General features: G+C 41.2%; 1 protein-coding gene and 1 pseudogene across 50 annotated transcripts in view; one reads left to right on the top strand and one right to left on the bottom strand.

Annotated features, from left to right (window-relative positions):
• Positions 1–12120, top strand: part of USP54 (ubiquitin specific peptidase 54) — a 141139-nt gene extending 129019 nt beyond the window's left edge. For 38 of the 50 annotated variants that reach the window (XR_011649053.1, XM_058299045.1, XM_058299020.2 and 35 more), the window contains 3 exons: positions 4840–4958; positions 8935–9121; positions 10779–12120. Coding sequence is in view for 37 of the 50 variants with exons in the window: in XM_058299045.1 (XP_058155028.1) it covers positions 4840–4958; positions 8935–9121; positions 10779–11335 (863 nt within the window). In the remaining 13 variants the exon portion in view is untranslated. The remainder of the gene's footprint in view (positions 1–4839; positions 4959–8934; positions 9122–10778) is intronic. The other 12 variants (XR_011649054.1, XR_011649043.1, XR_011649042.1 and 9 more) reach the window with 1 other exon arrangement.
• Positions 12121–17510: 5390 nt separating this feature from the next.
• On the bottom strand, positions 17511–18772 carry LOC131278889 (N-lysine methyltransferase SMYD2 pseudogene; annotated as a pseudogene).
• Between the last annotated feature and the right edge of the window lie 5379 nt (positions 18773–24151).

Below are 24151 nucleotides of genomic sequence, written 5' to 3'. Positions count from 1 at the left end.
CCTCATATGTGGGAAGCCGGTACTGAACTACTGAGCCACATCAGCTTCTCTACACACATATCTCAAGTCTTTTTTTAGCCTGTAAGATTTCCCTCTCTTTTTTTCTCCTTGACATATTTTTTCTTGCAGAAATTTGGTCATTTGTCTTAGAGTGTTTTGCATATTCTAGATTTTGCTGATTATATTCCAGGAAATTTAAAAATTATTATTGTTAAAAACAAATGAATATGTTCTTGTACTTAAGGGCTAGAAGCTTGATTAAAATCAGGTTCAATTTTTTTAATAGGACTCTTTCGTAGGTAGTACAGTGTACTTCTTATATCAAGAAGCATATAATGTCAGTCTTTTTTTTTCTTTATTTTTTAAAGATTGATCAGTGAATAGACACCATCTTTTTTTTAAAAAGATTTATTTATTTATTTATTTCTCTCCCTTTACCTCCCCCCCACCCCAATTGTCTGTTCTCTGTGTCCATTTGCTGCATCTTCTTTGTCCGCTTCTGTTGTTGTCAGTGGCACGGGAATCTGTGTTTCTTTTTGTTGCGTCATCTTGTTGTGTCAGCTCTCTGTGTGTGCGGTGCCATTCCTGGGCAGGCTGGACTTTCTTTGGTGCTGGGCGGCTCTCCTTACGGGGCGCACTCCTTGCACATGGGGCTCCCCTATGTGGGGACACCCCTCCATAGCAGGGCACTCCTTGAGCGCATCAGCAACTGCACATGGGCCAGCTGCACACGGTTCAAGGAGGTCCGGGGTTTGAACCGCGGACCTCCCATGTGGTAGGCGGACGCCCTAACCACTGGGCCAAGTCTGCCACCAATAGACACCATCTTAACCTTCTGTTGAATCCAGAAATCCTCTCAAAAGCATCCCTGACAGTCACTCTACCTCTGCCTAAATTCTTTTGAAGGAATCAGAGTTACTCCTTCCTGGAGGACAAAGGCTGACTCCTTTTCTAGAAATTATACTTGGTTTGATTAAAGGAATAACAAATTCCAATCATTACAGTTTGACTTCTTAAACCTGGCTGCCCTTTGTAGTCACCTGAGGAGTGGCTTTTTAAAAAACATATATACATATAAATACTTTTTAGAAACGGGATCATAGCATACATGTTGATTTTTTACACAAACTATTTCCCCAACTACCTCTCTTCCCTTCACATTAGGCCCTACCTCCCTGGGTAAGTGGAATTAATAATCTAGTATGCATCCTATTGTTTTCTATTCCTATAATTCCGTGTAACCAACATACATGTGCATATATAAATAGACAATGTTTTTTGTTTGGGGATCATCTTTTTCCTTTTAACTTTAAATACTTCATGAAACTCTCCCTGAGTTTAATGCTCCCTTTAACTTAACTCTCCCTTTAATTTAATGCCTTTTTTCTTTAAAGATTTATTATTTATTTTTCCCTACCCCCTTGTTGTTTGCATTTTTTGTGTCTGTTTCTTGTGTGTTGGTCTTCTTCTTAGGGGGCACTAGGAACTGAACCCAGAACCTCTGATATAGGAGGGAGGCACCTAATCGCCTGAGCCATCTCCGCTCCCTACTTTGTTGTGTCTCTCATTTCTTTTTCCTCATGTCTCTTGTTGTGTCAGCTTGCTGTGCCTGCCTGTCATGTCAGCTAGCTGTCTTGCTCGTGTTGCTTAGGAGACCCCGAGAATCAAACCCAGGATTCCCATGTAGTAGGTGGGAGCTCAATTGCTTGAACCACATTTGCTTCCCCATTCATTTTTTTTAGTGCCTGGACAATATTTGATATTGAGCCTACCATTATGTATTTAGCCATTCTGCTATAGATGGACATTAATTTATTTCTATTGGCCTCTACAAATAATACCACAATAAATATCCTTATAGATATGATGCTATGAATTTGATATTTTTGCTTCTGTGTGAAAGATTCCCAGGAGTAGAATTGTGGGGTAAGAGGTAAATATATTTTTGATTTTATAGCAGATTACTAGGTGACTTTTTTTTTTTTTTAATTAGGAGGTACCAGATATTGAACCCAGGATCTTGTACATGGGAAACAGGCACTCTCTTGTAATCTACATCTGCTGCCCAGTGAGAGTTGGTTTTTTCATTTGTTTTTTGTTTTTAGGAAGTATTGGGGAATGAACCCGGGACTTCATACATGGGAAGCAGGCACTCAACCACTTAAGCTACATCCACTCCCTTCCAGGTTGCTTTTTAGAAAGACTATTACATTGCATATTTTCTCCAGCAATGTTTGAGAATACTCTTTTCCACATTTTTGGTCAGCCTTTCAAAAATAAAAATTTCCAGGCATCAAACACAAAGACTCTGATTCAGTAGGTCTGTGGTAAGGTCCAGAAAGTTGTATTTTTTATCTAAAGTGGTATTGGAATCACTGTATTTAAGCATCAGAAAATATTAAAAATAACTGACCTAATTTAGTATTACAATATCATATTTAAAATGTGTGTTGTATAAGAATTAAAATATCAAAATCAAGACATGAATTGGCCGTGTTCATGTCTGTCAAATGTAGGTCAAGGGCATGTGCATTTTCAGAATGGAAGACTTAATTAGTTGGATTGGGGCAAGCCCCAGGAGAATCACATATCCAGTTTGGAATAGCTATTCTCTGAACAATCTAGCAAGATTATGAGGAGAGAGAAGCATTTGGTGTTTTTTTAGAATTTAAGTGATTGAGAGAGACTAATTGGGAAAACAGAAGAACTTTACACATGCTGCATAGCCTCTGTTCTTAGCAGTAGGAGGTCAGTAGGTGAGGTGGTAAATGTACTGTGCTGAAAATCAAGAAACTTGAAATTTTTTTTTTTTTAATTAGAGAAATTGTGGATTTACAGAAAAATCATGCATAAAATGCAGCATTCTCATGAGTTGTACAGCCAGGCTCAGGTTTTATTAATAATTTGCATTAGTGTGGAACATTTGTTACAACTGATGGAAGCACATTTTAATAATTGTACTATTAATTATAGCCCATGATTTACCTCAGGGAAGAGACTTGAAGTTATTTTTTTAAGTCTTGACAGTATTGTTTTCTAGTTTCATTGTGGAAATGGCATGTATTTTGTTAAAGTTGTTCCTAAGCTTGTGAATTTTAGTGCTATTTTATTAGGGAAGTTGTGAGCTAACAAAATGATCATGCATAACATGCTTAATTCCCATACATTACTCTTCTACCAACACCTTACGTTGTTGTAGAACATGTTACAGATTATGAAAGAATGTCTTCAAAATCTTACTGCTAACTGTGGTCCGTGGTTTAATTTTGGTGCATTTTTACCCTATACCCCCTTTTTTTTTTTTTTTAAGATTTAACTACCCCCCCATCCCCCGCCCTCCTTGTCTGCTTTCCATGTCCATTCGCTATGCATTCTTCTGTGTCTGCTTGTCTTCTCTGTAAGCGACACTGGGAACCCATCCTGGGACCTTCTGGAGTGGGAGATAGGTGCTCAGTCTTTTGTGCCACCTCAGCTCCCTGGTCTGCGGTGTCTCTTATTGTCGCTCCTCTGTGTCTCTTTTTGTTGCATCATCTTGATGTAATAGCTCTCTGCTTGGGCCAGCTTGCCGCCTGGGCAACACTCCACGTCTTCACCCCCTATTATTAACACACTGTATTAGTATTGTACATTTGTTATAGTTCATGAGAGAATGCTTTTATGAATGCACTGTTAACCAGTCCATGATCTACCACATGGTTCACTGTGTTACATATAGTTCCATGCCTTGTACAATCCATCCAAAGTGTACACTCACTGGCTCTCAGGTTCAGCACAGAGTTGTGCAGTCATTGCCTCAGTAAATTTTTTATCGTTTTCCTTAGTCCAATAGAAAAAAAAATCCCATATCCCCTCCATTATTGACCCTTAGCATTGATATAGTACCTTCTTTGCCATTGATGCAAGACTATTACAATAATTCTAGGTAAGCTATTTACTACCTGTCAGACCCTAGAACTCATTTCTTTGTTATGTAAAGTAGGACATAACACTAGACTGGAGATAATAATTTCCTTTGTTACCATAGACCTTTTTTTTTTTTTTTAAGATTTATTGTTTATTTCTTTCTCTCCCCGTCCTCCCTTTGTCTGTTCTCTGTGTCCATTCACTGTGTGTGCTTCTGTGTCCGCTTGCACCCTCGGTGGCACCAGGAAACTGTGTCTATTTTTTTTGTTGCGTCATCTTGCTGCATTAGCTATCTGTGTGTGCAGCCCCACTCCTGGATGGGCTGTGCTCTTTTTTTTTGCATGGGGCAGCTCTCCTTTTAGGGCACACTCCTTGTGCATGGAATACCCCCACACGGGGACACCCATGCGTCATACAGCATTTCTTGCATGCGGCAGCTCTGTGTGTGGGCCAGCTCACCACACAGGTCAGGAGGCCCTGGATCTCGAACCCTGGACCCTCCCATATGATAGGCAGTTGTGTCTATCAGTTGAGCCACGTCCGCTTCCCACCACAGACCTTCTATAGAATCACTATGTCAGATAATTTCATCTCTCTATATATAGTAAGTTGTGGGCCCAAGTCTTTGACAGAATCTGACTTTGTTTACAAAAATGAAATTAAATGAGACAAGATGGAGACATTCATCTGCCCACAAATCCTCTTCTCTACAAGGTTCTTCAAGGGCTATGATCTGAGAACTTTGTGGCCTAAAGGAAACTATCCATATTTTGAAAGTCTTTTCTGTTTTCACATTCTAGGAGCACATCCTCCATTGGACCCAAGGATGTCTGTCTGTTATTTAAGGAAAGAAGAACTCATGAGTTTGTACTGCCAGGCTCAGAACTTAGGCCCCAGGGAGAGAGCTTCAACTTGTATTTGTGTTTTCCTTCTCAGGCTCTGCAGATGGCATGGCGAGGAGGTTGCACTCAGCCCCTGGCCTTGGTCTCTCAAAGACCCCAACAGCAGAAATGGAGTACAGTATCTGTGAAGCCAGCACAGTGCCTGCTTCTCAGGTAGCAGCCTCAGGTGCTAAGGTGCTGGGCACAGGGTGGTGTGTTGGGAAGGAAGTTTGGGGTGATGAGTGATAGTGTTGGGAGTAAGGCAGAGGTAATGTGGGCCTGGTAGAAGAGAACAAGGTCTATGACTGGGCTTCTTTTGAGTGAGAGGAGGTTGCCTCATGGCTACTATCTTTTAACCACATCTAATTCACTGAAACATCCACTGTTCTTTCCTCTATCCCTGGGTGCAGGGTCTGTGGGAAAACCACAGGTCTGGTGTTAGGTGTCTGCCTGTGTGTGTTTGTGTTTGAAGCTGCATCTTGCTGAGGCCCCAGAAGGGAGTGTGGGAAGGATGAACAGTATGGTGCAGAGAACTTTCGCTGCATCTCATGCAGTCTCAGTGGCATAGTTGTCTCAGAGAGGGAGGAGGCTCTGGTCTCTTTCCACAGTTTTGTAAGTAGAATCAAGGCCCATCTATTCAGAATACCCCCCTTCCCTTGCTAGGTAAAAATACAGTGCAAATGAGGGAGCAGGGAGAAACTGAGGGCTGTAATTTGGGGGCAAAGCCATGTGTACTTAGCAAATATGAGGACACGTAGTTATTACTTTTTTGGCACACATTCAGTTGGAGCTCAGAGGAACATCCCTTTCTGGTAGGAGTTCTAGAAGGGTATGTTACAGGGTTTCCCAGGGTAAGAAGAATAAGAATCACAGGATCTTGGAGAGGAGAGGAGAGGAGAGGAAAAGCAAAGCCTGCTGATTGGGTCAGAACCTATTACATTAATCAAAGGAAGAAGAGAAGAATGGACTGGAGTACTGTTTTGCCTTTTCCTCCCCACCCCAACACATGATTGTGTGGGTTCCAGTTGCTTCCAAGCTAAAGTGAAGCATTTGCATTAGCAAGGAAAGGAAAATGATTTTAAATCCTTCTCCTTAAGGCTTTTCACATGATACTAATGCAAGAATCTGTAGGTGGAACGGGCAGGAAAATATAAGCCAGCAGAGATTAAAAACCCAGCTACTGACAGTGTCTGTCAGTTGGTTGGGTTTAGAGGGAGTTGTGACTTTTGAGAATTTCATACATTTGCCAATGGCAGGTTTGTTTTCATTACAATAGAGGTCAGTATGTAAGCTCCATTGCATTGATGCTTACCCACCAAGTCAGTTCAATAAAAATGTAAAAACTGATTGTAAATACATGGCACAAAAATAGAAAGGTACAAAAGAATATACAGCAAAAATTAAGTATCTGTCCAACCAGTTCTTCAGATACAGTTTTCTCTCCTAACAGGCACTAATTTTTCCCAATTGTTCATGATTTTCTAATCACACTCTGAACAATGCCATTCTTTTTTGGAAAAGGTAGTCTCTGCAGCATTTATACTCATATTCTTTCAATGCATTTAATGACAAATTGGTATTTTTCAAAGATGTGACTTTCGCCTGACATCTGTATCATTCATTTATTCATTGATTCATTCTTTCAAACAAATCCTTATTGAGCATTTGTTCTAGGTACTGTGCCAGGTGCTGGGGATACTATGGTGAGTGATATAGTCCCTGCTCTCATGCAGTGTACAGCCTACTGGGGGAGACAGACAAATAAACTAGCAATTTTGATATAATGTGATAAGGATTTAATGCTAGGAGAGTATAATAGAAGGGACATCTCAACCAGGATTGTGTGTGTGTGTGTGTCAGGAAAGCTTCCTAGAGGAAGCAAAAAGAAGTTAGGTTAAGAGACTCAGAAGCAAGCATTAACTGAATTAAAAGCAGCATACTTGGTATGGCAGGATTATAGTCTGGTGAGGGGAGATGATGGAGAGTGTTAAGAAGTGAGACTAGAAAGAATATAAACAAAGGTTAGATCATGGACCATGGGGAGTCCTGTAAGTCACAGTAAGGAATTTGGGAGGACAGAGAGAAGTGGACATATTGGAGATCCAATTAAGCGGTAAAAAATCAGTGGGACTTGGTGACTACCTTCTCGGATATGGGGGTGATGGGAAGAATCCAGAATGATACCCAAGTTTTATGGGTTAATGATGATATACTTAATTGAAATAGGGAGTACAGGAGCAGGAATATATTTGAGGGAAGAGATGAATTCAATTTTACACATATTAAGGTTGAGGGGAAAGAGGCGGTAGGCCTTTAGGTTTGAGACAGGAGCTGGAAATTGAGATTTTGGAATCATAGACATTGAAAAGCAGAGAAGAATAGAGCAAAAAGAGGAGAGATGCTAGGACATGTCCCTGAAGAGTATCAGATTTATGGTGATGGTTCTTCTGAATAACCTAAAAGAGATTGAGAAGAAGATGCCAGAGAGATAGAAGGGATACCAACGGAAGAGTTTCAAGAAGAAACAAGTATTTAGCTATCATTGGCTACCAAGAGGCCATGGCATGGGGAGGCATGGGGGGAGGGTGCAATTAGCCCCTGGTCTTGGTCTCTCAAAGACCCCAAGAGCAGCAACGGAATACGGTATTTGTGAAGCTGGCACAGTGCCTGCTTCTCAGGTAGCAGCTAAGGTGCTAGGTATACAGCTTGGTCCTTAGGCTGTATGCTTAATGCCTTCTGTGTGCCAAACTGTGGTACTTGCATTGACCACACAGTGATGAAACAATGCAAATTTTGACATTCAATAGCTTATAATTTAGTAAAGGAAAAAAGATATTCTGGCATAAAGATATACTTAATAGATTACATATTAAGTGCCTGTAATGTTCCTGGTGCTATTTTAGGTACTGGAGATACTGGAATAAATAAGAAATGTGTTCTACTAGGGAGAAATACCATAGACATGTAAATAAATGCTATAATTCCAGACAATGGTAAGTGTGGTGAAGAAAAATAAGGCAAGAGTGGATAAGGAGTAAAGAGGTAATGGTGGGTATCCTCAGGGCTATATTTTAGATAGGGTGGTATCCCAAGGAAGTAACATTTGATCAGAGACCTTAGTGATGTGAAGGTGTGAGTTATGGGAAAAGCATTCCAGGTCATGGGAACAGCATTCTAGGTATTGGAAACAGTAAGTGTAAAGGCTCTGAGGTGGGAATGAACTTCGTGTGTTTGAGGAACATTAAGGAGATTAGAGCCAAGGGTAAAAGGCATAGGAACAGTAAGAAATAAAGTGAGAAAGTTAAGCAGGGTCAGATCACATAGGCTCTTGCATATCACGGTAAGGAGACAGTGGAATGGAAATAGGATGGTGATTGGAGGCTATAGCACTGGTCCAGGTGAATTTAAATACAAAGTCCATAGGTAGAAATGACAGTAACTTACCAAAGACAATTAATGGAATTGTGAATGGAGAGTGGGATCAGGGCAATGGCAGTGTTGGAGTCTGGGTGACATAGGAAAATGTGGTACCAGGAAAAGGAGTTTGAAAGGATATTGGTTTGTTTTCACCATGTTGGTGTTTCAGATGTTAAAGGAGAGATTACTGGGAAGTTACCATTAAAGTGAGTAGCTGAGTAGCTAATACAGCAGGGCCTAAGCATCAGTGAATACAAACTTGAAAAGAGGAGGCTTTGGAATGTAGCAGTGAAAATTGGGAGATGGAGTAGAGTACTTGGTTCTGCATTTAAATATATGTAATTCCCAATACTTATAGGGAGCATAGAATTCTCTTTCTCAATCTCTCAGGCTTCCTGAATTTTAACTCTATTTTTAAAAATTCTGTTTATCTCAATCTCACTAATTTTACTTTTAGCATTAGGGAATTTGCTAAAGATCTGGGTGGTAGGTTGGGGAAGGTTAAGGGCTATGAAGAAGATTGGTTAAGGAAAGAGGATCTCAAGTTTGGAGTCTCCACAAGGCAATCAGAATGTTTCCTAGAAGGGCTAACAGAAAGAGTGACTGAGTAAATTGGAATATTTGTGATTGCTCCCTCCATCACCCTCTGCTTGCCTCACCTTGTTTACCCAGCTACATCCTGCTGTGTGTTAATCCTCATCTCTGTGTTTTTTTTGTCTTGTCTCATTATAAGGAGTCATCCAACGTGAGGAAAGAGCCTTTGGAAACCGGGCACCGTTGTTCCAGCTCCTCTTCCCTCCCTGTCATCCATGACCCTCCTGTGTTTCTCCCTGGTCCCCAAATCTACCCTCCCCAACCACAGTTCCTGTCCCCAGATGTCCTGATGCCCAGCATGGCAGGGGAGCCCCATAGACCCCCAGGTAACTCCTCCCAAATCTAATATTATGTACCAGAAAGTGGTACCATTCCAGGGTCCCCTAAGAATAAAATCAAATGGGGGAGAGGGGGTCCCAAAGTGGGATGGTTTAGGAAATGAATTACTCCTTTAAGTACCAATCTAGATGAATTGCTATTGAATCATTTCTTGGTGACTTCTTGGTGACACAGTTCTTAGAGCAAGGGTCTAGATCAGCTCCCCACTAGAATCTGACAAACCTGTGAGAATGAACTGCTTCAGTCATGATAAGATAAGCTAAGAAGAGTTAATACGAAGAATTAATACCCAGTTTTTAGGATCCTCCCCAAAACAGAAAGCATTATCTACATTAGTTAGTTTTGTTGTCTTTTATCCTGAGTCTCAGCTGAGGGGTGGTTTTGGAGGATAAGGAGTGAATGGGAGTCTTGGAAAGACCTTGTACATGGAGTTGCCATGCCATGTGTCCAGACCCATCTAATCCTGGGGCAGGTGGATAGCATTGTTCAGGCTTTTTTTGATAAGCCATAGCAAAATGCTCTCTTTTTCTTCCTCGTGTCCTAAATCTAGAGCTTAAGGCCCTGGTTCTTGACGGAGGGAGGTGGGGTGATACTGGTATCTGGTGGGTAGAAACTAGAGATGCTGCTAAACATCCTACAGTGTACAGGACAGCCCTTCCTCCAACAAAGAATTATAAGTCCAAAATATCAATAGTGCTGAGGTTGAGAAACCTTGGCTTAAGGCTATAAATGTCTGGGTGTGTATGTGTGTGGGGGTGTTCAGAATATAGAGTAGTATTGTTGATGGTTGTGTCCAGATTTCTGAGAGTTTTGGATAAGCAGGCTTTCTGGATAATCGGACTCCCTGTTAATCAATGGAGCAAAGAAGCAGCCAGCCTCCTTTGACAGTCGTTAGGGGTATCTCTGATTAGTCAGGCAGCATTGATTATAACCTGTTTTGCACTGAATGCTACAGTGACTGTAGGAAAGAAAGGAGGCAGCTCTCTGGTCTCAAAGAGCTCAGGGTTTAATCAGAATATATATATGTACAAATAAAAGTACAGTGCAGCTATTGATTGATGGGTTATAAAATAAAGAATGGAAAGTATTTTTTATAAGTGAGTTTAAAGAAATATTTTGTATTTAGGAAAGGTGAATAAATGCATAGAATGGCATTCCACATTATGTCTACGGAAGGAATGGTGTGAACAAAATTAGATATCTAAGAGAATAAGCAAAAATGTCAGTGAAGGTAGCTTAATTGGAGTGAAGTTACTATGTTAAGAAAAGCTGAGTGATATTTTGGAGAGTTAGCTCTAGGAACAGAGTTGTCAGAATGGGGAACCATTCTAGTGTGTGTGAGTATGAGAGAGAGAGGCAGAGAGACAGAGAGAGAGTATATGTGTGTGTGTGTATAGTACGATTATAGTGGAATGATTTTAATGGTAAGGCAACCATCCAGGAGACTGTTTAACTTGCCCAGGTTGGAAGTAAGAGTTGTGATTTTGATATACATTAAGAATTTTTACAAAAATGAAATAAAAACAAAGCTAGGTTGCTCTTGGAGGGATGGGGAATTGGGAGGAACAACCAGGAATGGCTGTTCTGGAAAAAAGAATTGTTTTCTGAAGATGCTCAATCTTTGGATTTCTTTTCTTTCCCCAGGAACTTCGAGGAGTGTCCAGCAGTTTCTGGCTCTGTGTGACGGGGGTGAAACTTCCCAAGGGACCAAATACACAGGAAGGACTTTGAACTACCGGAGTCTACCCCATTGTTCCAGAGCAGATACCTCCTGGGGACTCTGTTCAGAGGCTGACCAGCATATTGGGGCCAGATTGTTGACCACTGCAGGGTATAAGCCTCAGCCAACCCATACTGCCACACTACCAGAAAGACACCGGGGATTTCAGGTTCCTCATGCTCAGTCCTGGGGGGACCTCTCTTACTCCCCCTCTCATCCTCCCATTGTCCACTATGTGTCTCCGCCATCCAGCACTCTTCATGTACCTCTAAGGCCAGCTTTGAATTTGGGTCCTGTTCCAGGGACCCGATCCCCTGGTCCCCGAAGAGTAGATATGCCCCCAGATGATGACTGGAGGCAAAGCAGTTATGCCATCCAACATGGGCTCAGGAGGGCAGGGAGAGAAGGGTTTCTGTTTGTTCTAGCAGATGTCCCTGGTCCAGAGCAGATGAGGGCCAGAGCCCTGCAGCACAGATGGTAAGGGTCACCCTTTCCTTTCTTGGAGCCACACATTTCTCTCTAAAACTGTACTGTGGGCAGAGTTGGTACCCTGCATCCTTGCCATGGTTGTGCCAGTCTCATCTCTGCACAGAGCTGGCAGTTTCCCCTAAGGATGCCAGGATCCTGTAAAGAGACCTGGTTCTTTGGAAGGGAATGTTTTAAATTCCAACTTCCATTCACTTAGCAAACAGCAACTGCTGTTTAGGGCTTTATTTGAGCCACTTTAAAGATGAATCCCTGATATTACTCTGGACACTAGCCATTCCTTAGGATGTTAAGGTGATCAATTTATTACTGGATATTCTATGCCCCCACCTGTACCCAAGCCCTCATTCTCTGTTCCTTTTTATAGTCCCAACTTTTTATCCTTTTTATAGTCCCAACAACTTATCCACCTCTGCCTGCTAACCGATACTCCATTTTCCCCATTTCCCATTCTTGGAGTGACCTGTAGCCATGTGGTTATCACCCTCACCACATTATTCAGGGCAGCTCACCTGCCCAGGTATTATGGTTTGTCAGCCTTTCCTGTAACTCCCAAACCTTAGGCCTAGAATGTGGAGCTGCCAAGCTAATATTCACCCTTCTGAACAGATGGAGTCAGGAACACTAACACACCCCTCTGTCTTCAGCAACAGAGCCATTACTGCCACTTGCTTAGTCGCCGTTGTAAACCCTCAGAATCAGCTGAACTATTTTAGGGCCAAACATACTGTTTTTGTAAAGTATTTTTCATTAATAAATCTATAAGATAGTTCTATTTAATCCTTTGTCATTCTTCCCTTTTATGTCTTCTTGGTCTTTTGTGTTGGGGTGGGGATGCCTAAGCAAGCAAGAAATACGAATTCCAGTGGCCTGGGGCTCCCAGAAAGAAAGCCTTAACTCAAGTAAGAGAAGAAACACACAAACATATATATATGAATGAAATGGCTTTTGACTGACCGAATGAAGGTGAGGTGCAAAGGAGGAGTTGAGGTATATACAGTCAAGGTAGGAGTTAATGGTCCCTAAAATGGAGTGACTTCTTGTTATAGCTGCCAGCATGTTTCCTATCCCTTTTTTGCCAGAGACCCTCCATAAATTACTTCCCCTGTCCCCTGCTTAGTGAGGTTTTCTGGAGATTTGATCTCCTCTGACAAACTCACCTTCAGTCTGTGATTCTTGGTGCCCACTTTTCAGGTGTGTTATATGCCTCCTATTTATTCCTTGCCCTTCCTTGCTCTCTTCTCATGGGTGCCCCTGCTTACTCCTTCTCTTGTGGACTTATGGCACTTTCGTGTCAGAAAGATCCCTTTCAACCCTGCCTCACTCCCAGAGTCCCTTCCCTCTAAAAGATATTTTGTGCACTCCCATTGCAAAGATATTTCCTTCTTTTGCCTCCAAGTCTCAGAATCATTGAAATTGACACACACAAAAAAAGAGACAGAAAGGTGCTTTTTGAGACCTTTGGATTACTGCTTACCTATTATAATGATCAAGAACAGATTTTGAGCAAATGTATTACTGAGCAGGAGGATGGCTGGGAATTTCTTGCGCCATCAAGATACATAGATCTTGGTGGATATGCTGGACTCTGTCCATGATCCAACCCATTTCTTGGGGGCATACACATGCTCTTGTAATAAGTATTGACTAAATCATCACCTGATCATGTCCTTTTACTCCTTTCTCTATCAGTTAACCATGGTATCCTTATAAAGATTCTGTAAGTCATCAACTGATTCTGTACATGCACAGAAATACTTAGGAACTAATTTCCAATTTAACCCTCTGTCTTCCAAATCCCTATTTTCTGAATGAATCAAAAGGGAGACTGTGTCCTTTTCCGGTGACTTCTGCAGACTCTGAGCATCTCGATGTCATACCTTCTTTTCCCTTTACCTGTTTTTTTTTTTTTTTTTTTAAACTCTTGGAGCTATAGATGGCTCCAGCTGAATTCTTACTCTATGCCTTCTGACTCTCACTCTAAACACTAGGACCAGAATCTTCTATCTCCATTTTGATTGGTCACGTCCTTGCTCTAAAACCTACAATGCCTCATCTATTCTCCTGTTCCCTGCCAACACTTTAGTACCACGATCTGGTAGTTGCATTGCTATGCTATATATTTGTTTCTCTATTCAGAGGAGACGCTGAGGTTTAATCACTTCTCTCCATCTTACTAGGAGTTCCTTGAGAGCCGGCGTTGTGTTTTCTTTCACCGCAGCGACTAGCTATAGACTCCCAGCTCTCCCCACCCTTTTGTAACTGCAGACATAGAATTTTAACCTGATCCCTCGGTCTCGTCCTGTTTCTCTCCTGTCCTCCGTAATTTTGCCCAAGTCCCTAGAGCCTGCTCCGCCCCCGCCCCCGCACGCGCAGTGCATGCCGGTCTCAGCCCCTCTGTAAGGAGAGAGGGTCCGCCATGTTCCCCGGCGGCGCCGCCGCTTGGCTCTGGTAGCCGCCGCCCCCGCCCCCAACCCCGCCCGGCCCAGCGCCCTGCGGAGCCCCGGGCCCAGCATGGCCGCCCCGGAGCCGGCCCGGGCTGCACCACCCCCGCCCCCGCCGCCTCCTCCCGGGGCTGACCGCGTCGTCAAAGGTGAGAGGTGGACGTAGCCCTGGGGGCCTGGCCTGGGGAGCTGTGTGACGGCGGGCGCGGGAGACTGTCCCCTCAGGAGCGGCCTGGAGGGCGGGCGAGTGACTGGCTGCCTCCCTTGGGGAGTGGCCCCTGGGCGGGCCCCTGCTGGACTGGGTTGGGTCGGTGGCGGTGTCTCCGCTGTCTCCTGCTTGTCTTCGGGCCGGTGCGGGGGTTTCGCTCTTGGGGTCTTTTTTTGCCGAAGGGTTGAAGCTGCTTGCCGCAGTTAGCCCATTTCCTTTCCCTCTCGGCCTGTCAAAGCTGCCCGGGAGTCGAGTCGCGATTAGCTTCCTGCTCCGCGACAGCTGCATGCCTGACTTGCCCGGGCGGACCGAGGGCCTCGGAGACCTTCACCACGCGGGGCCGGGCAGTGAGCAGTCAGAAATCACCTCGGCTTTGGCCCACGCCTGCTTCCCAGTGACAACCGTTCGTCCTATCCGCGCCTGTTAGCCCCAGCCGCAGGGGTTCGCGCTTGGCCCTCTGGTTCCTCCCGGAGCGGAAACTGGGGGAGCAGAGGGGATGGGACAAGGGTGAAGGGTGGAGGCAGGGTTTGGAAGACCAGCATTTAAGTGCAGAATAGAAGGAGAAAAGGCAGCGGGAAAGGAAGGAAAAGGAGAAAAGCCTCGTGGGTAGAACTATTTACTTAGAAAACCGTTAACACTGGTCAAAAGCCAAAAGGGGCTACCCTTTCCCCTCCCCACACACTCTCAAACAGGACTTCACTCCCTAGAAGAAAAAGTTAAATGTTACCTTTGTTTGTCTGCTAAGGAAGAATTCATGAATGTTTACCGACAACACGTTCTGCAGCTTAATTTAAAACAGACATTGAGGGCTAATTGAGAGTTGCTTAAGATTTCTAGGCTCTCTGGGAGAGTGCATCAACCTCAGAATTGCTATGGAGGTGAAAAACAGATTTTTGATATGATTTTTCTTTACCGCTATAACTTGGTCAATGAATTGAAATCATTTTAGAATAACATTTCTTTTATTACATTTATTTTTAAAAGATAGATACTTCTTTTGAGGTTTTTTCATTCTGTTTTTCAAATATAATAGCACAGTGTTTAAGCATTTAGCCTAGCATTTGAAATCTGACCAGATATGTTTACATTAAAATATTTAGAAACAAGAAAACTTTTTCCTTTGTGTCTTTTAATTTTCATTTTCCAATTTGAGCCTCCTGTGAGTTTTAGAATAATACTAACTAGTACCCAGGCTTGTGTGGATTCATTTTAAAGTTAGTAGTGTATCTATTTGGGTCAGGCATTGGAATGAGCTGAGTAAAGAGTTTATGGATTCCTAGTCCTAAGAAATCTTTTTAAAAAGAGAAAAAAAATTTTTTTTGACAGTTTAGGTATTCATTCTATCATGAAATCCTAGAGCTTTTTGGAGAGCGGAAGCAGGGGACATGGGCTGCTGCTTCATTTTCTGACTTTATTTCTCTATTGTATGTTCATTTCCCTGGCCACACTTCTTTTTGTCCCTTGTCATATATATAGTAATGTTTTCCCTCTACTGCCTTAATGCAGTAAAAATAAGATTCCAGTCCCAAGGTGGATTCCTTAAGGATGAATTCTGAACCCAAGACACAGTCATATTTGCAGTGGATTGGGAAGGAATAAAAGCCATTTGATTTAGATAAGTAGAAAAGGAGCTTATTGGTATAAAAATATAGTTAAATAGAACTTATGGATATCATATCTCTTGCCCCTAGTTGTAGCTTTTTCATAAAGACAACTTCTGTTTCTGTATGGAATTTGTTAGCCAATTGGAATGCCCAACTTGTATCACATGTTTAGCGTGACTAGTATACAATGCTCATGAAGTTTCATTTCTGGCTTCCTCAGCAGTCACTGGGAAATCCATTTTCATATAGGTCCAGAAATCTAGTTTTAGTTTCTTCAAGTTTCTTTCTTGCTTTCCACGTTCAGTAATTGTATCAAAATGTTAACATTTGATGACAGAGAACACTGATGACAGAAGATAAACCAGTATGGTGCTGGGGCAAATTTTCAATCTAAGGTTAACTTGTTAAAATCCAGATTCCTTTTAAGTTCAGGATGTTTTTTGCATCTGTACCATTTCATATTAGTAATGTTATAGAAACCATGATTGGCATTGAATATAATTAGTATTTGGTACCCTAGAATTTTCCTTGTTTTCTAAATTTTGTGCTCTTAAACTTCTAGTCAAGAGGCCTCTATTTATGGTCATGAAACAGGTATAGATTTTTCTGTGTTTAATATCAGATGTCTGAAATTCACTTCATGTAGAAAGGTTTAGAAACTTGGAATGTAAGAGGAATCACTTGTAAAACTGACAGTTGTTATGAAATTACTAGTGGTGATTAGGTTTGCTGGTTAATTAAAGGAGATTTAGTTCTGAGCCTATTCCAGTTGCTGGCTCAGGTCAGATTCTTTCTCTGAAAGTTAATGTAGCTCAAATGATTTAGGTGAGATCGCATGACCTCTTAACTCTTTTCTGTTAAGCATTTTTTTATTCTTTAACTTAGATAAGAAATTGTAAGTGAGAAGATAGAAACAAACCAAGAAAAACAGCTGAGTCTATATACATGTGTACCTTACTGCCATGTGCAAAATTGATGCGGGTAATTAAGAAAATCCTCAATTTATGTATATTGCTCTCTCTTCCCAAAAATCTACTTGACCTGAATTGTCCAGATATGTCCTTTGAACACAATAATCAGATTCTCTTTAAATATACTTTTTGCTGTATTGACTAGGTTCCAGATTTGTAAAGCTGGATTTTCTTCTCTCTGAGATTTTCAGTTTATTAGTCTTAATAAAAAATTTCACCTTTATCACCTAGAAGACATTATCTGTGTATGTGTCCATCTTAGTGTCTATAATGTGACTCATTTTCTTTTGCATGCAACCTTTTTTCTTTATTTCCTAGCTTAGTTGTTTTTACCTTGCATCTTAAATTATCAGAATTTCAGAATGGACTAAAATGATGAAGTGTGTATGTGTTTTACTTTTTTTAAGCCGATGTATCTCTGATGGGCAGCCTTATAATTCATTTAGGTTCTGTTGCCAGCTGCCTTGCTTATAAATCTGAGGTCATTTGGCCAAAGTGGTGTTTTCTAGTACCTTTTTTCAAATACTATTATCATTTTTTATTCTCTTTCATCATTCACATTTGTCCAGAACCTTACAACAGGTATGAAGGGAAAAATAGTTTTATTTTTGAAACTCATGCTATGGAAACATGGTAATCATGAAGGAAAAAACAATTGCATTTTTAGAAAATTTGCTCTGTCCAGGGTAGAATTTATATTATATGAAACCATGCCATTATCATTACCTCTTAGAGGAAAAAGAAGGTGTTCAAATTTTTGCTATTAAGGTTAACGATGAAGACCAGTCTCCATGTAAGCAATTTGCTAGGTTTAAGTCTTGGAGTGTTTTTTATTCCCAATATTTTACAGAAATGCTGGCGTGATGGGTAAAATGTGAAACATTCAGATTCTTTAAGGCGTTCTCCATTAGAATTTAAATAAAAACTAAACTGTTGCGTAGTTTCATTGGCTTTCAGTTTCTTGTCTGATCTCAGAAACATTGGGATGGTCTTTGCTGTGAGCTACTTCCATGGTTGCAGTGGCCTTCTTCAGGGCTCTGTCTCCTGCAGCTTTGCTTTCTAGGCCCATGTACAACCTTCCTTGCTTCAACCACATGGAGACCACGTTGAGGGAGTACAAAGGGTAGTGGTTATTGTAGCGCTTAATGATTTTCTGTCTGTATCTTGGGGCTCCTTCCCAGCCCTGCATATACAAACAAATGCTTATGGCCTGGTATATCATCTGAAATATGTACATTTTACTGTCCTCAATCATGGAGCTCATCTTCTGGCTGAGCTTGCATATCTCCAGTAGCTCCCTAGGGGATTTGTAGTGCTTGGCCCTCCGGACTCCTCAATAACATTGCATCCATAGCTGACATGTCACTGATGGCTTCTGCCTTTGGGGGATTGTTGAGCTTCTGGATTTCTACCTTGGCTTTATCCTAGTCTTTGGTGGTATACTCCTGGCACTCACAGGTGAAGAAATAAGAATCTCTTAGTCGGTCATTCCTGTCTTTTGGATACAGAAGGTCAACATAGCTGGTAAAAACTTTCCTGTACTGCTCTTAATTCTGCCAGGGTCCCCTTATAGGTCACATTACATTGGGGCAATAGCTGTGATTAATCTACGCAACTTTTGGAGGTATCACTGATCTCAAATGAGAACGTTTTTCATCTTCAGCCGTGACGCCATTAAAGTTAACCTATGCAAAAAAGTACTATCAAGCCATCATTGTCAGGGAATTCTAGGTGCTTGGATGGAGAAAAGCGATGGAGAGCAGCAGTATCACTCTGGATCAAATCCTTCTCACTGTCTAACTTATCCAGATGTGACTCAGACTCCTTTACAGCTAAGTGTCTCTGAAGGTGTTCTCTCTGGGTGAAGTTTCTGTTTGGCCAGAATCCTTGCTGTTAGCCTTTCAGTCTCAGAGGGATTCTAGTTTTCCCCAAAAACAACCATGGAAGAACACTCCAACTTGTGCATGGGCCAGTCTTTCCGACACTCCACATTGCAGTAAAATGCCTGCTTGCATCTTCCCTGTTTGGACAATCTTTCATTCCAGGTGAAGCAGTACTTGCAGTGGTTTGCCGCTCCTTGAATGTGAGCACATAGGTGTAGGCTGGGCAGAAGAAGAGCAAGTCCCCGACCTGAAAGGCTTGCAGCCCCTGGCCCATGCCCTATTTGCAGAACCTCTCTAGGCTGACATTGCCTACTCCCCCCATGGTGGCAGCGAGGCAGGCCTGCGAGCACAGGTTGCGGGGCTGGGCCAGCGCAGAGGGGCACCTGGATCCAGCTGTGCCAGGAGCTGCGACTCCCCGCGTGCTGTTATTGGAGAAGCATCACCCTGAGCTGCAGGAGGGTGGTGTGGGAAGCCATTGGGCAGATGTGGCAGCTCTCCTCCAGTACCTTTATCTTTATTAGGATTGCTTGTTTTCTTTTTTTTTAAAATTTAATTAAAATTTTTAATTATCTTTTTTTAAAGTTAATAGATCACACAAAACATTACATTAAAAAACATAAGTGAGGGAGTTGAGGTGACGCAAAAGAGTAATAGCCTCTCTCCCACTCCGAAAGGTCCCAGGATCAGTTCCCGGAGCTGCCTAATGAGAATACAAGCAGGCACAGAAGAACACACACCAAACGGACACAGAGAGCAGACAATGGGGGAAACGGGTGGGAGAAAGAAATAAAATAAGTCTTAAAAAAAATATATATAAGCAGTTCCCATATACCTTACTACCCACCCACCCCCACCTCTGGATTGCTTATTTTCATTACAGATTTTCAGATGGCCCACATATGTCTTGGGGTTACATGGCTACTTCAGAGTTTCTTGCTAATTCTGTTTAATTATATTTTAAAGCAGCTTGAATTTAATTTTTGGTTACAAAGTCTGTTTTGTGGACTTACCTATCTAAAAAGATAACTGTTGAAAATGATTTTTCTTTCCATCCCCATTAAAATGTTAACCATACTAAAATAAATCTTCAGTACCATGTGTCCTAGAGAAAGTGATGGAACAGAGAATATAATGTGTGTGAGTGTGAGTGTGAGAGAGAACACTGTGGTAACAAGTCATCTTAGAAGGAAAATGCCGAGGAAGAAATACAGCTGCTCAGTAGTGAGGCAAAATCTTCAGGTTCCAGAACTGTTGAATGAATTGGCAAGAGTTGTAAGGAAAAGTTTGATGAAAAGAGCCTTGATTTATTAAATGAGGTGTGTTTAGTACCAATCATATGACTTCATTTCACCATAAAAATGTTTATACACAGAGATGAGATGAACCAAAGCTAATTGGGTATCCTTATTTGGTGTGTAGAGTTTATTTTGGAACATGAAAGTAATCAGCAAATATTTATTAAACGCCTTTGAGTGCTAAAAACTGTAGGGAGACAAAAATATAAAAGATAAGATACAGTCTTGGTTCTTGGGGAAATAAGTACTCATGAAAAATTAATAATATGTGTCATAAGTACAGGCATGGTTAATAATTGCCAGATAAGTGGCAGAGCCCTGAGTTGTCTGAGTTCAAAGGAGATAGTAATGATTCTGGGCTGAAATGGTCTAGGAAGGATTTGTACAGTGGGAAAGAGGCCTTGAGGGGTGGGTAAGATTGAAATAGGCAGGGGGTTGGGGTCATTTATTTGTGCAGCATTAATTGAGTACCTGCTCTTTACCAAGCATTGTGTTAAGCATTAGGGATACAGAATTGAATAAGTTATATTCTCTTGGAATGCTGACATCTATTGGGGGAGACATACATTAAAGAAAATAATATAATGAGTTAGGTACAAAGTGCTTTTGAAGCTATAAAGAAGAAATTGACTGTCTTACTTGGAGAGAAAGTATATCGGGGGGGATAATGTTTTGAGGTGGATTTTGAAGGGTAAGTAGAATTTCTCTAGAGAGAACATAAAGCTGGGGTAGAGAAAACATTTTCTAATAGAACACAGTAGCACAAAGGCAGAGTGAAAAAAGCATGGATTTATGGAGGTAGTGTGTAAAGTGGTTGGCAAGGAATGGCAGAAGATGAAGTTGGAAAGGGTTTTTGTGTGCCAAGTTGAGGACCTGGAACTTAATTACAAGCGGTATAGCCTTTCAGTGATTAAGAACATGGGCTCTGGAGTCAGAATGCCTGGGTTTGAATCCTAGCTTGACCACTTATTATCTGTCTCACCTTGAGCAAGATACATAACATTCCCAACCTTAGTTTTCTCTTATGTAAAATGGAGTTTACAAGGTATTATACTCATGGAAATTTTGTGAAGATTAGTGGAGATAGTGCATGTAAAGTATAAACCACAGTGTCTGCCTGTGATAAATACTAAGCTAACCATAGCCATCAACATTATTATTATTATTGAAGGTTTTAAAGTAGTAGTGTGACCCAACATCTTGGTTTTTTTTAAAACTAACTCTGGTGTTACTGTGTGGATTTATTTATTAGAGGGGGGAGGCATGAAGCAGTGTTTCTACTCAGAAAATTAATGGAGTAGTCCAAGTGAGAGATGACAAAGACAAAAAGAAGGGAAGGAGAGAAACCAGATAAAACAGAGATTCCAAATATCATTAGAAGAAAGTAGATTCTGCTCGATTAGTGATTGGATGTGGGGATAAAACATGGTTGAACAAAACTTTTTAAAGAAACAATCAGACTAATTTTGCTCTTGGGATTAATTGAATTGGGCGATTGGTGTAGGAGGCAACGATTGGAATGTTACTTAAAAGACTGGGAAGATTCAAATTGAGAATGGCCTTGAAAATAACATTCAAGGTTTTCTTTTTCTTTATTCTTTAGGCATTAAGACACTACCCCAGATTTTTGAGTAGGTTAATATAGCTGTGCATTGTACAATCAAGGGGGAAGAAGAGTAAAAATTTAGTTTTTCCTAGTAAACAAGGTGGTAAGTATTTGGAACTAGCATTGCAAAAGAAAATGAGGCGAATTTGAAGATTTAGTAGGACTTGGTGTCCAAAAAAGAGAATGGTGATATCTTAACAAAAATAAGCCAGGAAGGAACCACTTTTATTCAAAGAACCACTACAAGTTAAGGAATTCAAGGGATACCTTGAAATTTTAGAGGCAATTCTGTTAGATCCGGGGTTCTTATCAAGGGTTCCATGAGCTTGAGTTGAAATTAAAAAAAAAAAAAAATTATTCTTATGGGGACATGTTGGTGCAGGTGTGATATTTTTATTAAATAATACACAGTATAGTGTGGACTTAGTTAAGGGGTCCATGGTTTTCACCTGACTGGCAAAGGGGTCTGTGGAACAAACAAAGATTAAGGACTCCTGTGTTAGATAAATCTTTCCTTAAAACATGTGGCCATCCCATGCAAATGATTGGCTATACTATTTTTCATGATGTGGAGGCTTTTTGTAACCCTTCTAGTCAGAGAATTGTCATTGTGCTGGTATAAGGCAGACAGTACTGGAGACCTCAGTTTCAACCCAGGCTTTACCTATTATTAGTTCAAACTCCTTGGGCAAAGCACTTAACTTTCCTGAACCTGTTATCACATTTGTGAAACGGAGACAAAATCTACCTTACCAAACTCACATGAGGGGTGTCTCTGATAATCACATAGGGTTATGTATGTGAAAGTACTTTGTAAACTATAAATAGAGCACTATATATTGTCATTTTCATAAATTAGCATCCAGATATACAAGTATTTTAGAGACTATAACTAATATATCACCAGTCCAGTAAATATTTATTACAATCTATGTTCTAACCAACAGGTGTGTAAAGATGAAAGACATAGCCCTCTCGCTTCAAGGAGTTCGTAAACTGGTAGGGGAGACAGATATTTTGTACAGTTGATAAGTGCTGTTATGTAAGTGTACATTATATGCCATGTTCTGGACCACAGAGGAGGGGACAACCATTAATCTAGGCTGGGAAGATCAGGAAAAGTTTTCAAGAAGAGGAACCTGAAATGAGGTTTGTAATTAGTCAGCCAAAAGGGGTGCTGATGTAAAGTACAAGAAATCTGTTGACTTTTGTAAAGGATATTTATTTGGGGTAAAAGCTTACAGTTTCAAAGAGTCCAATTCATGGTACCATAAGAGGTATTTTCTCACCAAAGTCTGTTGCCATGTGTTAAAGCATGATAATTGCTGATTTCTGCAAGGGTTCAGCCTTCCTCTTCCACTTCAGGCTCCATGGGCCCAGCTTCTTCTCATCTCAGCTGGAGGACTTGTTTCTTTCTAGGTCTTCTCAGCTGCTCAGGGCTCTGGACTTTTCAGCTGCATACTATCAGGTGAATGACTCAGCTCTCCCCAGGGCGTTAGCTGTTTGAGCCTTCTCCTTTCTGTCACATGGCAGGACTGAAATGAACAAGTTCTCTCCTCTTCCATATCTTCTGTGTCTTCTTGAATGAGTGTCCATTTATATAGCCCACAAGGAGGGGTGGAATCAACCCTGAGTTACACCCTGCTGACATGGTCAAATCAAAGCCCTAATTGTAACATTATTTAATCAAAGACATCTCAGCTGAATATAATACAATCAAAAGGTATCACACCCAGTGGGACAGACCAGTTTACAAACATAATCTCTCCTTTTAGAATTCATAAATAATATCAAACTGCTACAAGGTTTAAAAACAAGAAGTTAGGCAAAGAATGGTGAGGATAGCATATCCCCTAAAAACAAGTAAGGCATGAAAGTATAGAGATAAAAAGATTGATGTAGTTTAAGAAATGGAAATAAAATACTAAAGAATTAAAGTGCCCCTGGAACATTTTGTAGCAAAAAATGTTTGTAAGGTTTGTATTATGAGGGCTCTCAAATGCCATGCTAAAGTAAAGAATTAGAATATATATATTTTTAATTTTAAAAATTTATTTCTCTCCCCTTCCCCCCCTGTTGTCTGCTCTCTGTGTGTTCTTCTGTGTCTGCTTGCATTCTTGTCAGTGGCACCGGGAATCTGTCTCTTTTTGTTGCGTCATCTTGCTGTGTCATCTCTCCATGTTTGTGGTGCCACTCCTGAGCAAGCTGTGCTTTTTTTGTTCAGGGCAGGTCTCCTTGTGGGGCGCACTCCTTGTGTGTGGGGCATCTCTATGTGGGGGACACCCTTGCATGACACTGCACTCCTTGTGCACATCAGCACTGAGCGTGGGCCAGCTCACCACATGGGTCTGAACCCTAGGCCTCTTATATGGTAGGCGGACACTCTATCAGTTGAGCCAAATCTGCTTCCCAAGAAGTAGAATCTTATATATTAAAGACAGTCATGAAGTAGGAGAATGTTGAGATTTGTATATTAAAAAGAATACTCTGTATCGTGGAGCATGGACAAAATTGAAAAGAAAATAATGCTAGAAAAAAATAGAGAGTCCTAATTCAGTAACTGGATGAAAGGGACAGAACAGATCAGAGAGTTATTTAGGACCTATTGACTATGTAGGGTGAAGAAAAGGGAGATGTGTAGGATTGTGGTTTAAGGGAAAGACCATGCATTTGATTTTGGACATACTAAGTTTGAGATCTCTTGGAATATCCAAGTGGAGATACTTGATTGTTGAATATGGATCTGGTGTTTAGGAGCAAAATCTGGACTGAAGTGATCTGTCTGGGAATCCTTAAAATA

The sequence above is a fragment of the Dasypus novemcinctus genome, chromosome 6 (genome assembly GCF_030445035.2).
Source record: "Dasypus novemcinctus isolate mDasNov1 chromosome 6, mDasNov1.1.hap2, whole genome shotgun sequence".
NCBI lineage: Eukaryota > Metazoa > Chordata > Mammalia > Cingulata > Dasypodidae > Dasypus > Dasypus novemcinctus.
This window is presented reverse-complemented; position numbering and strand designations above follow the sequence as displayed.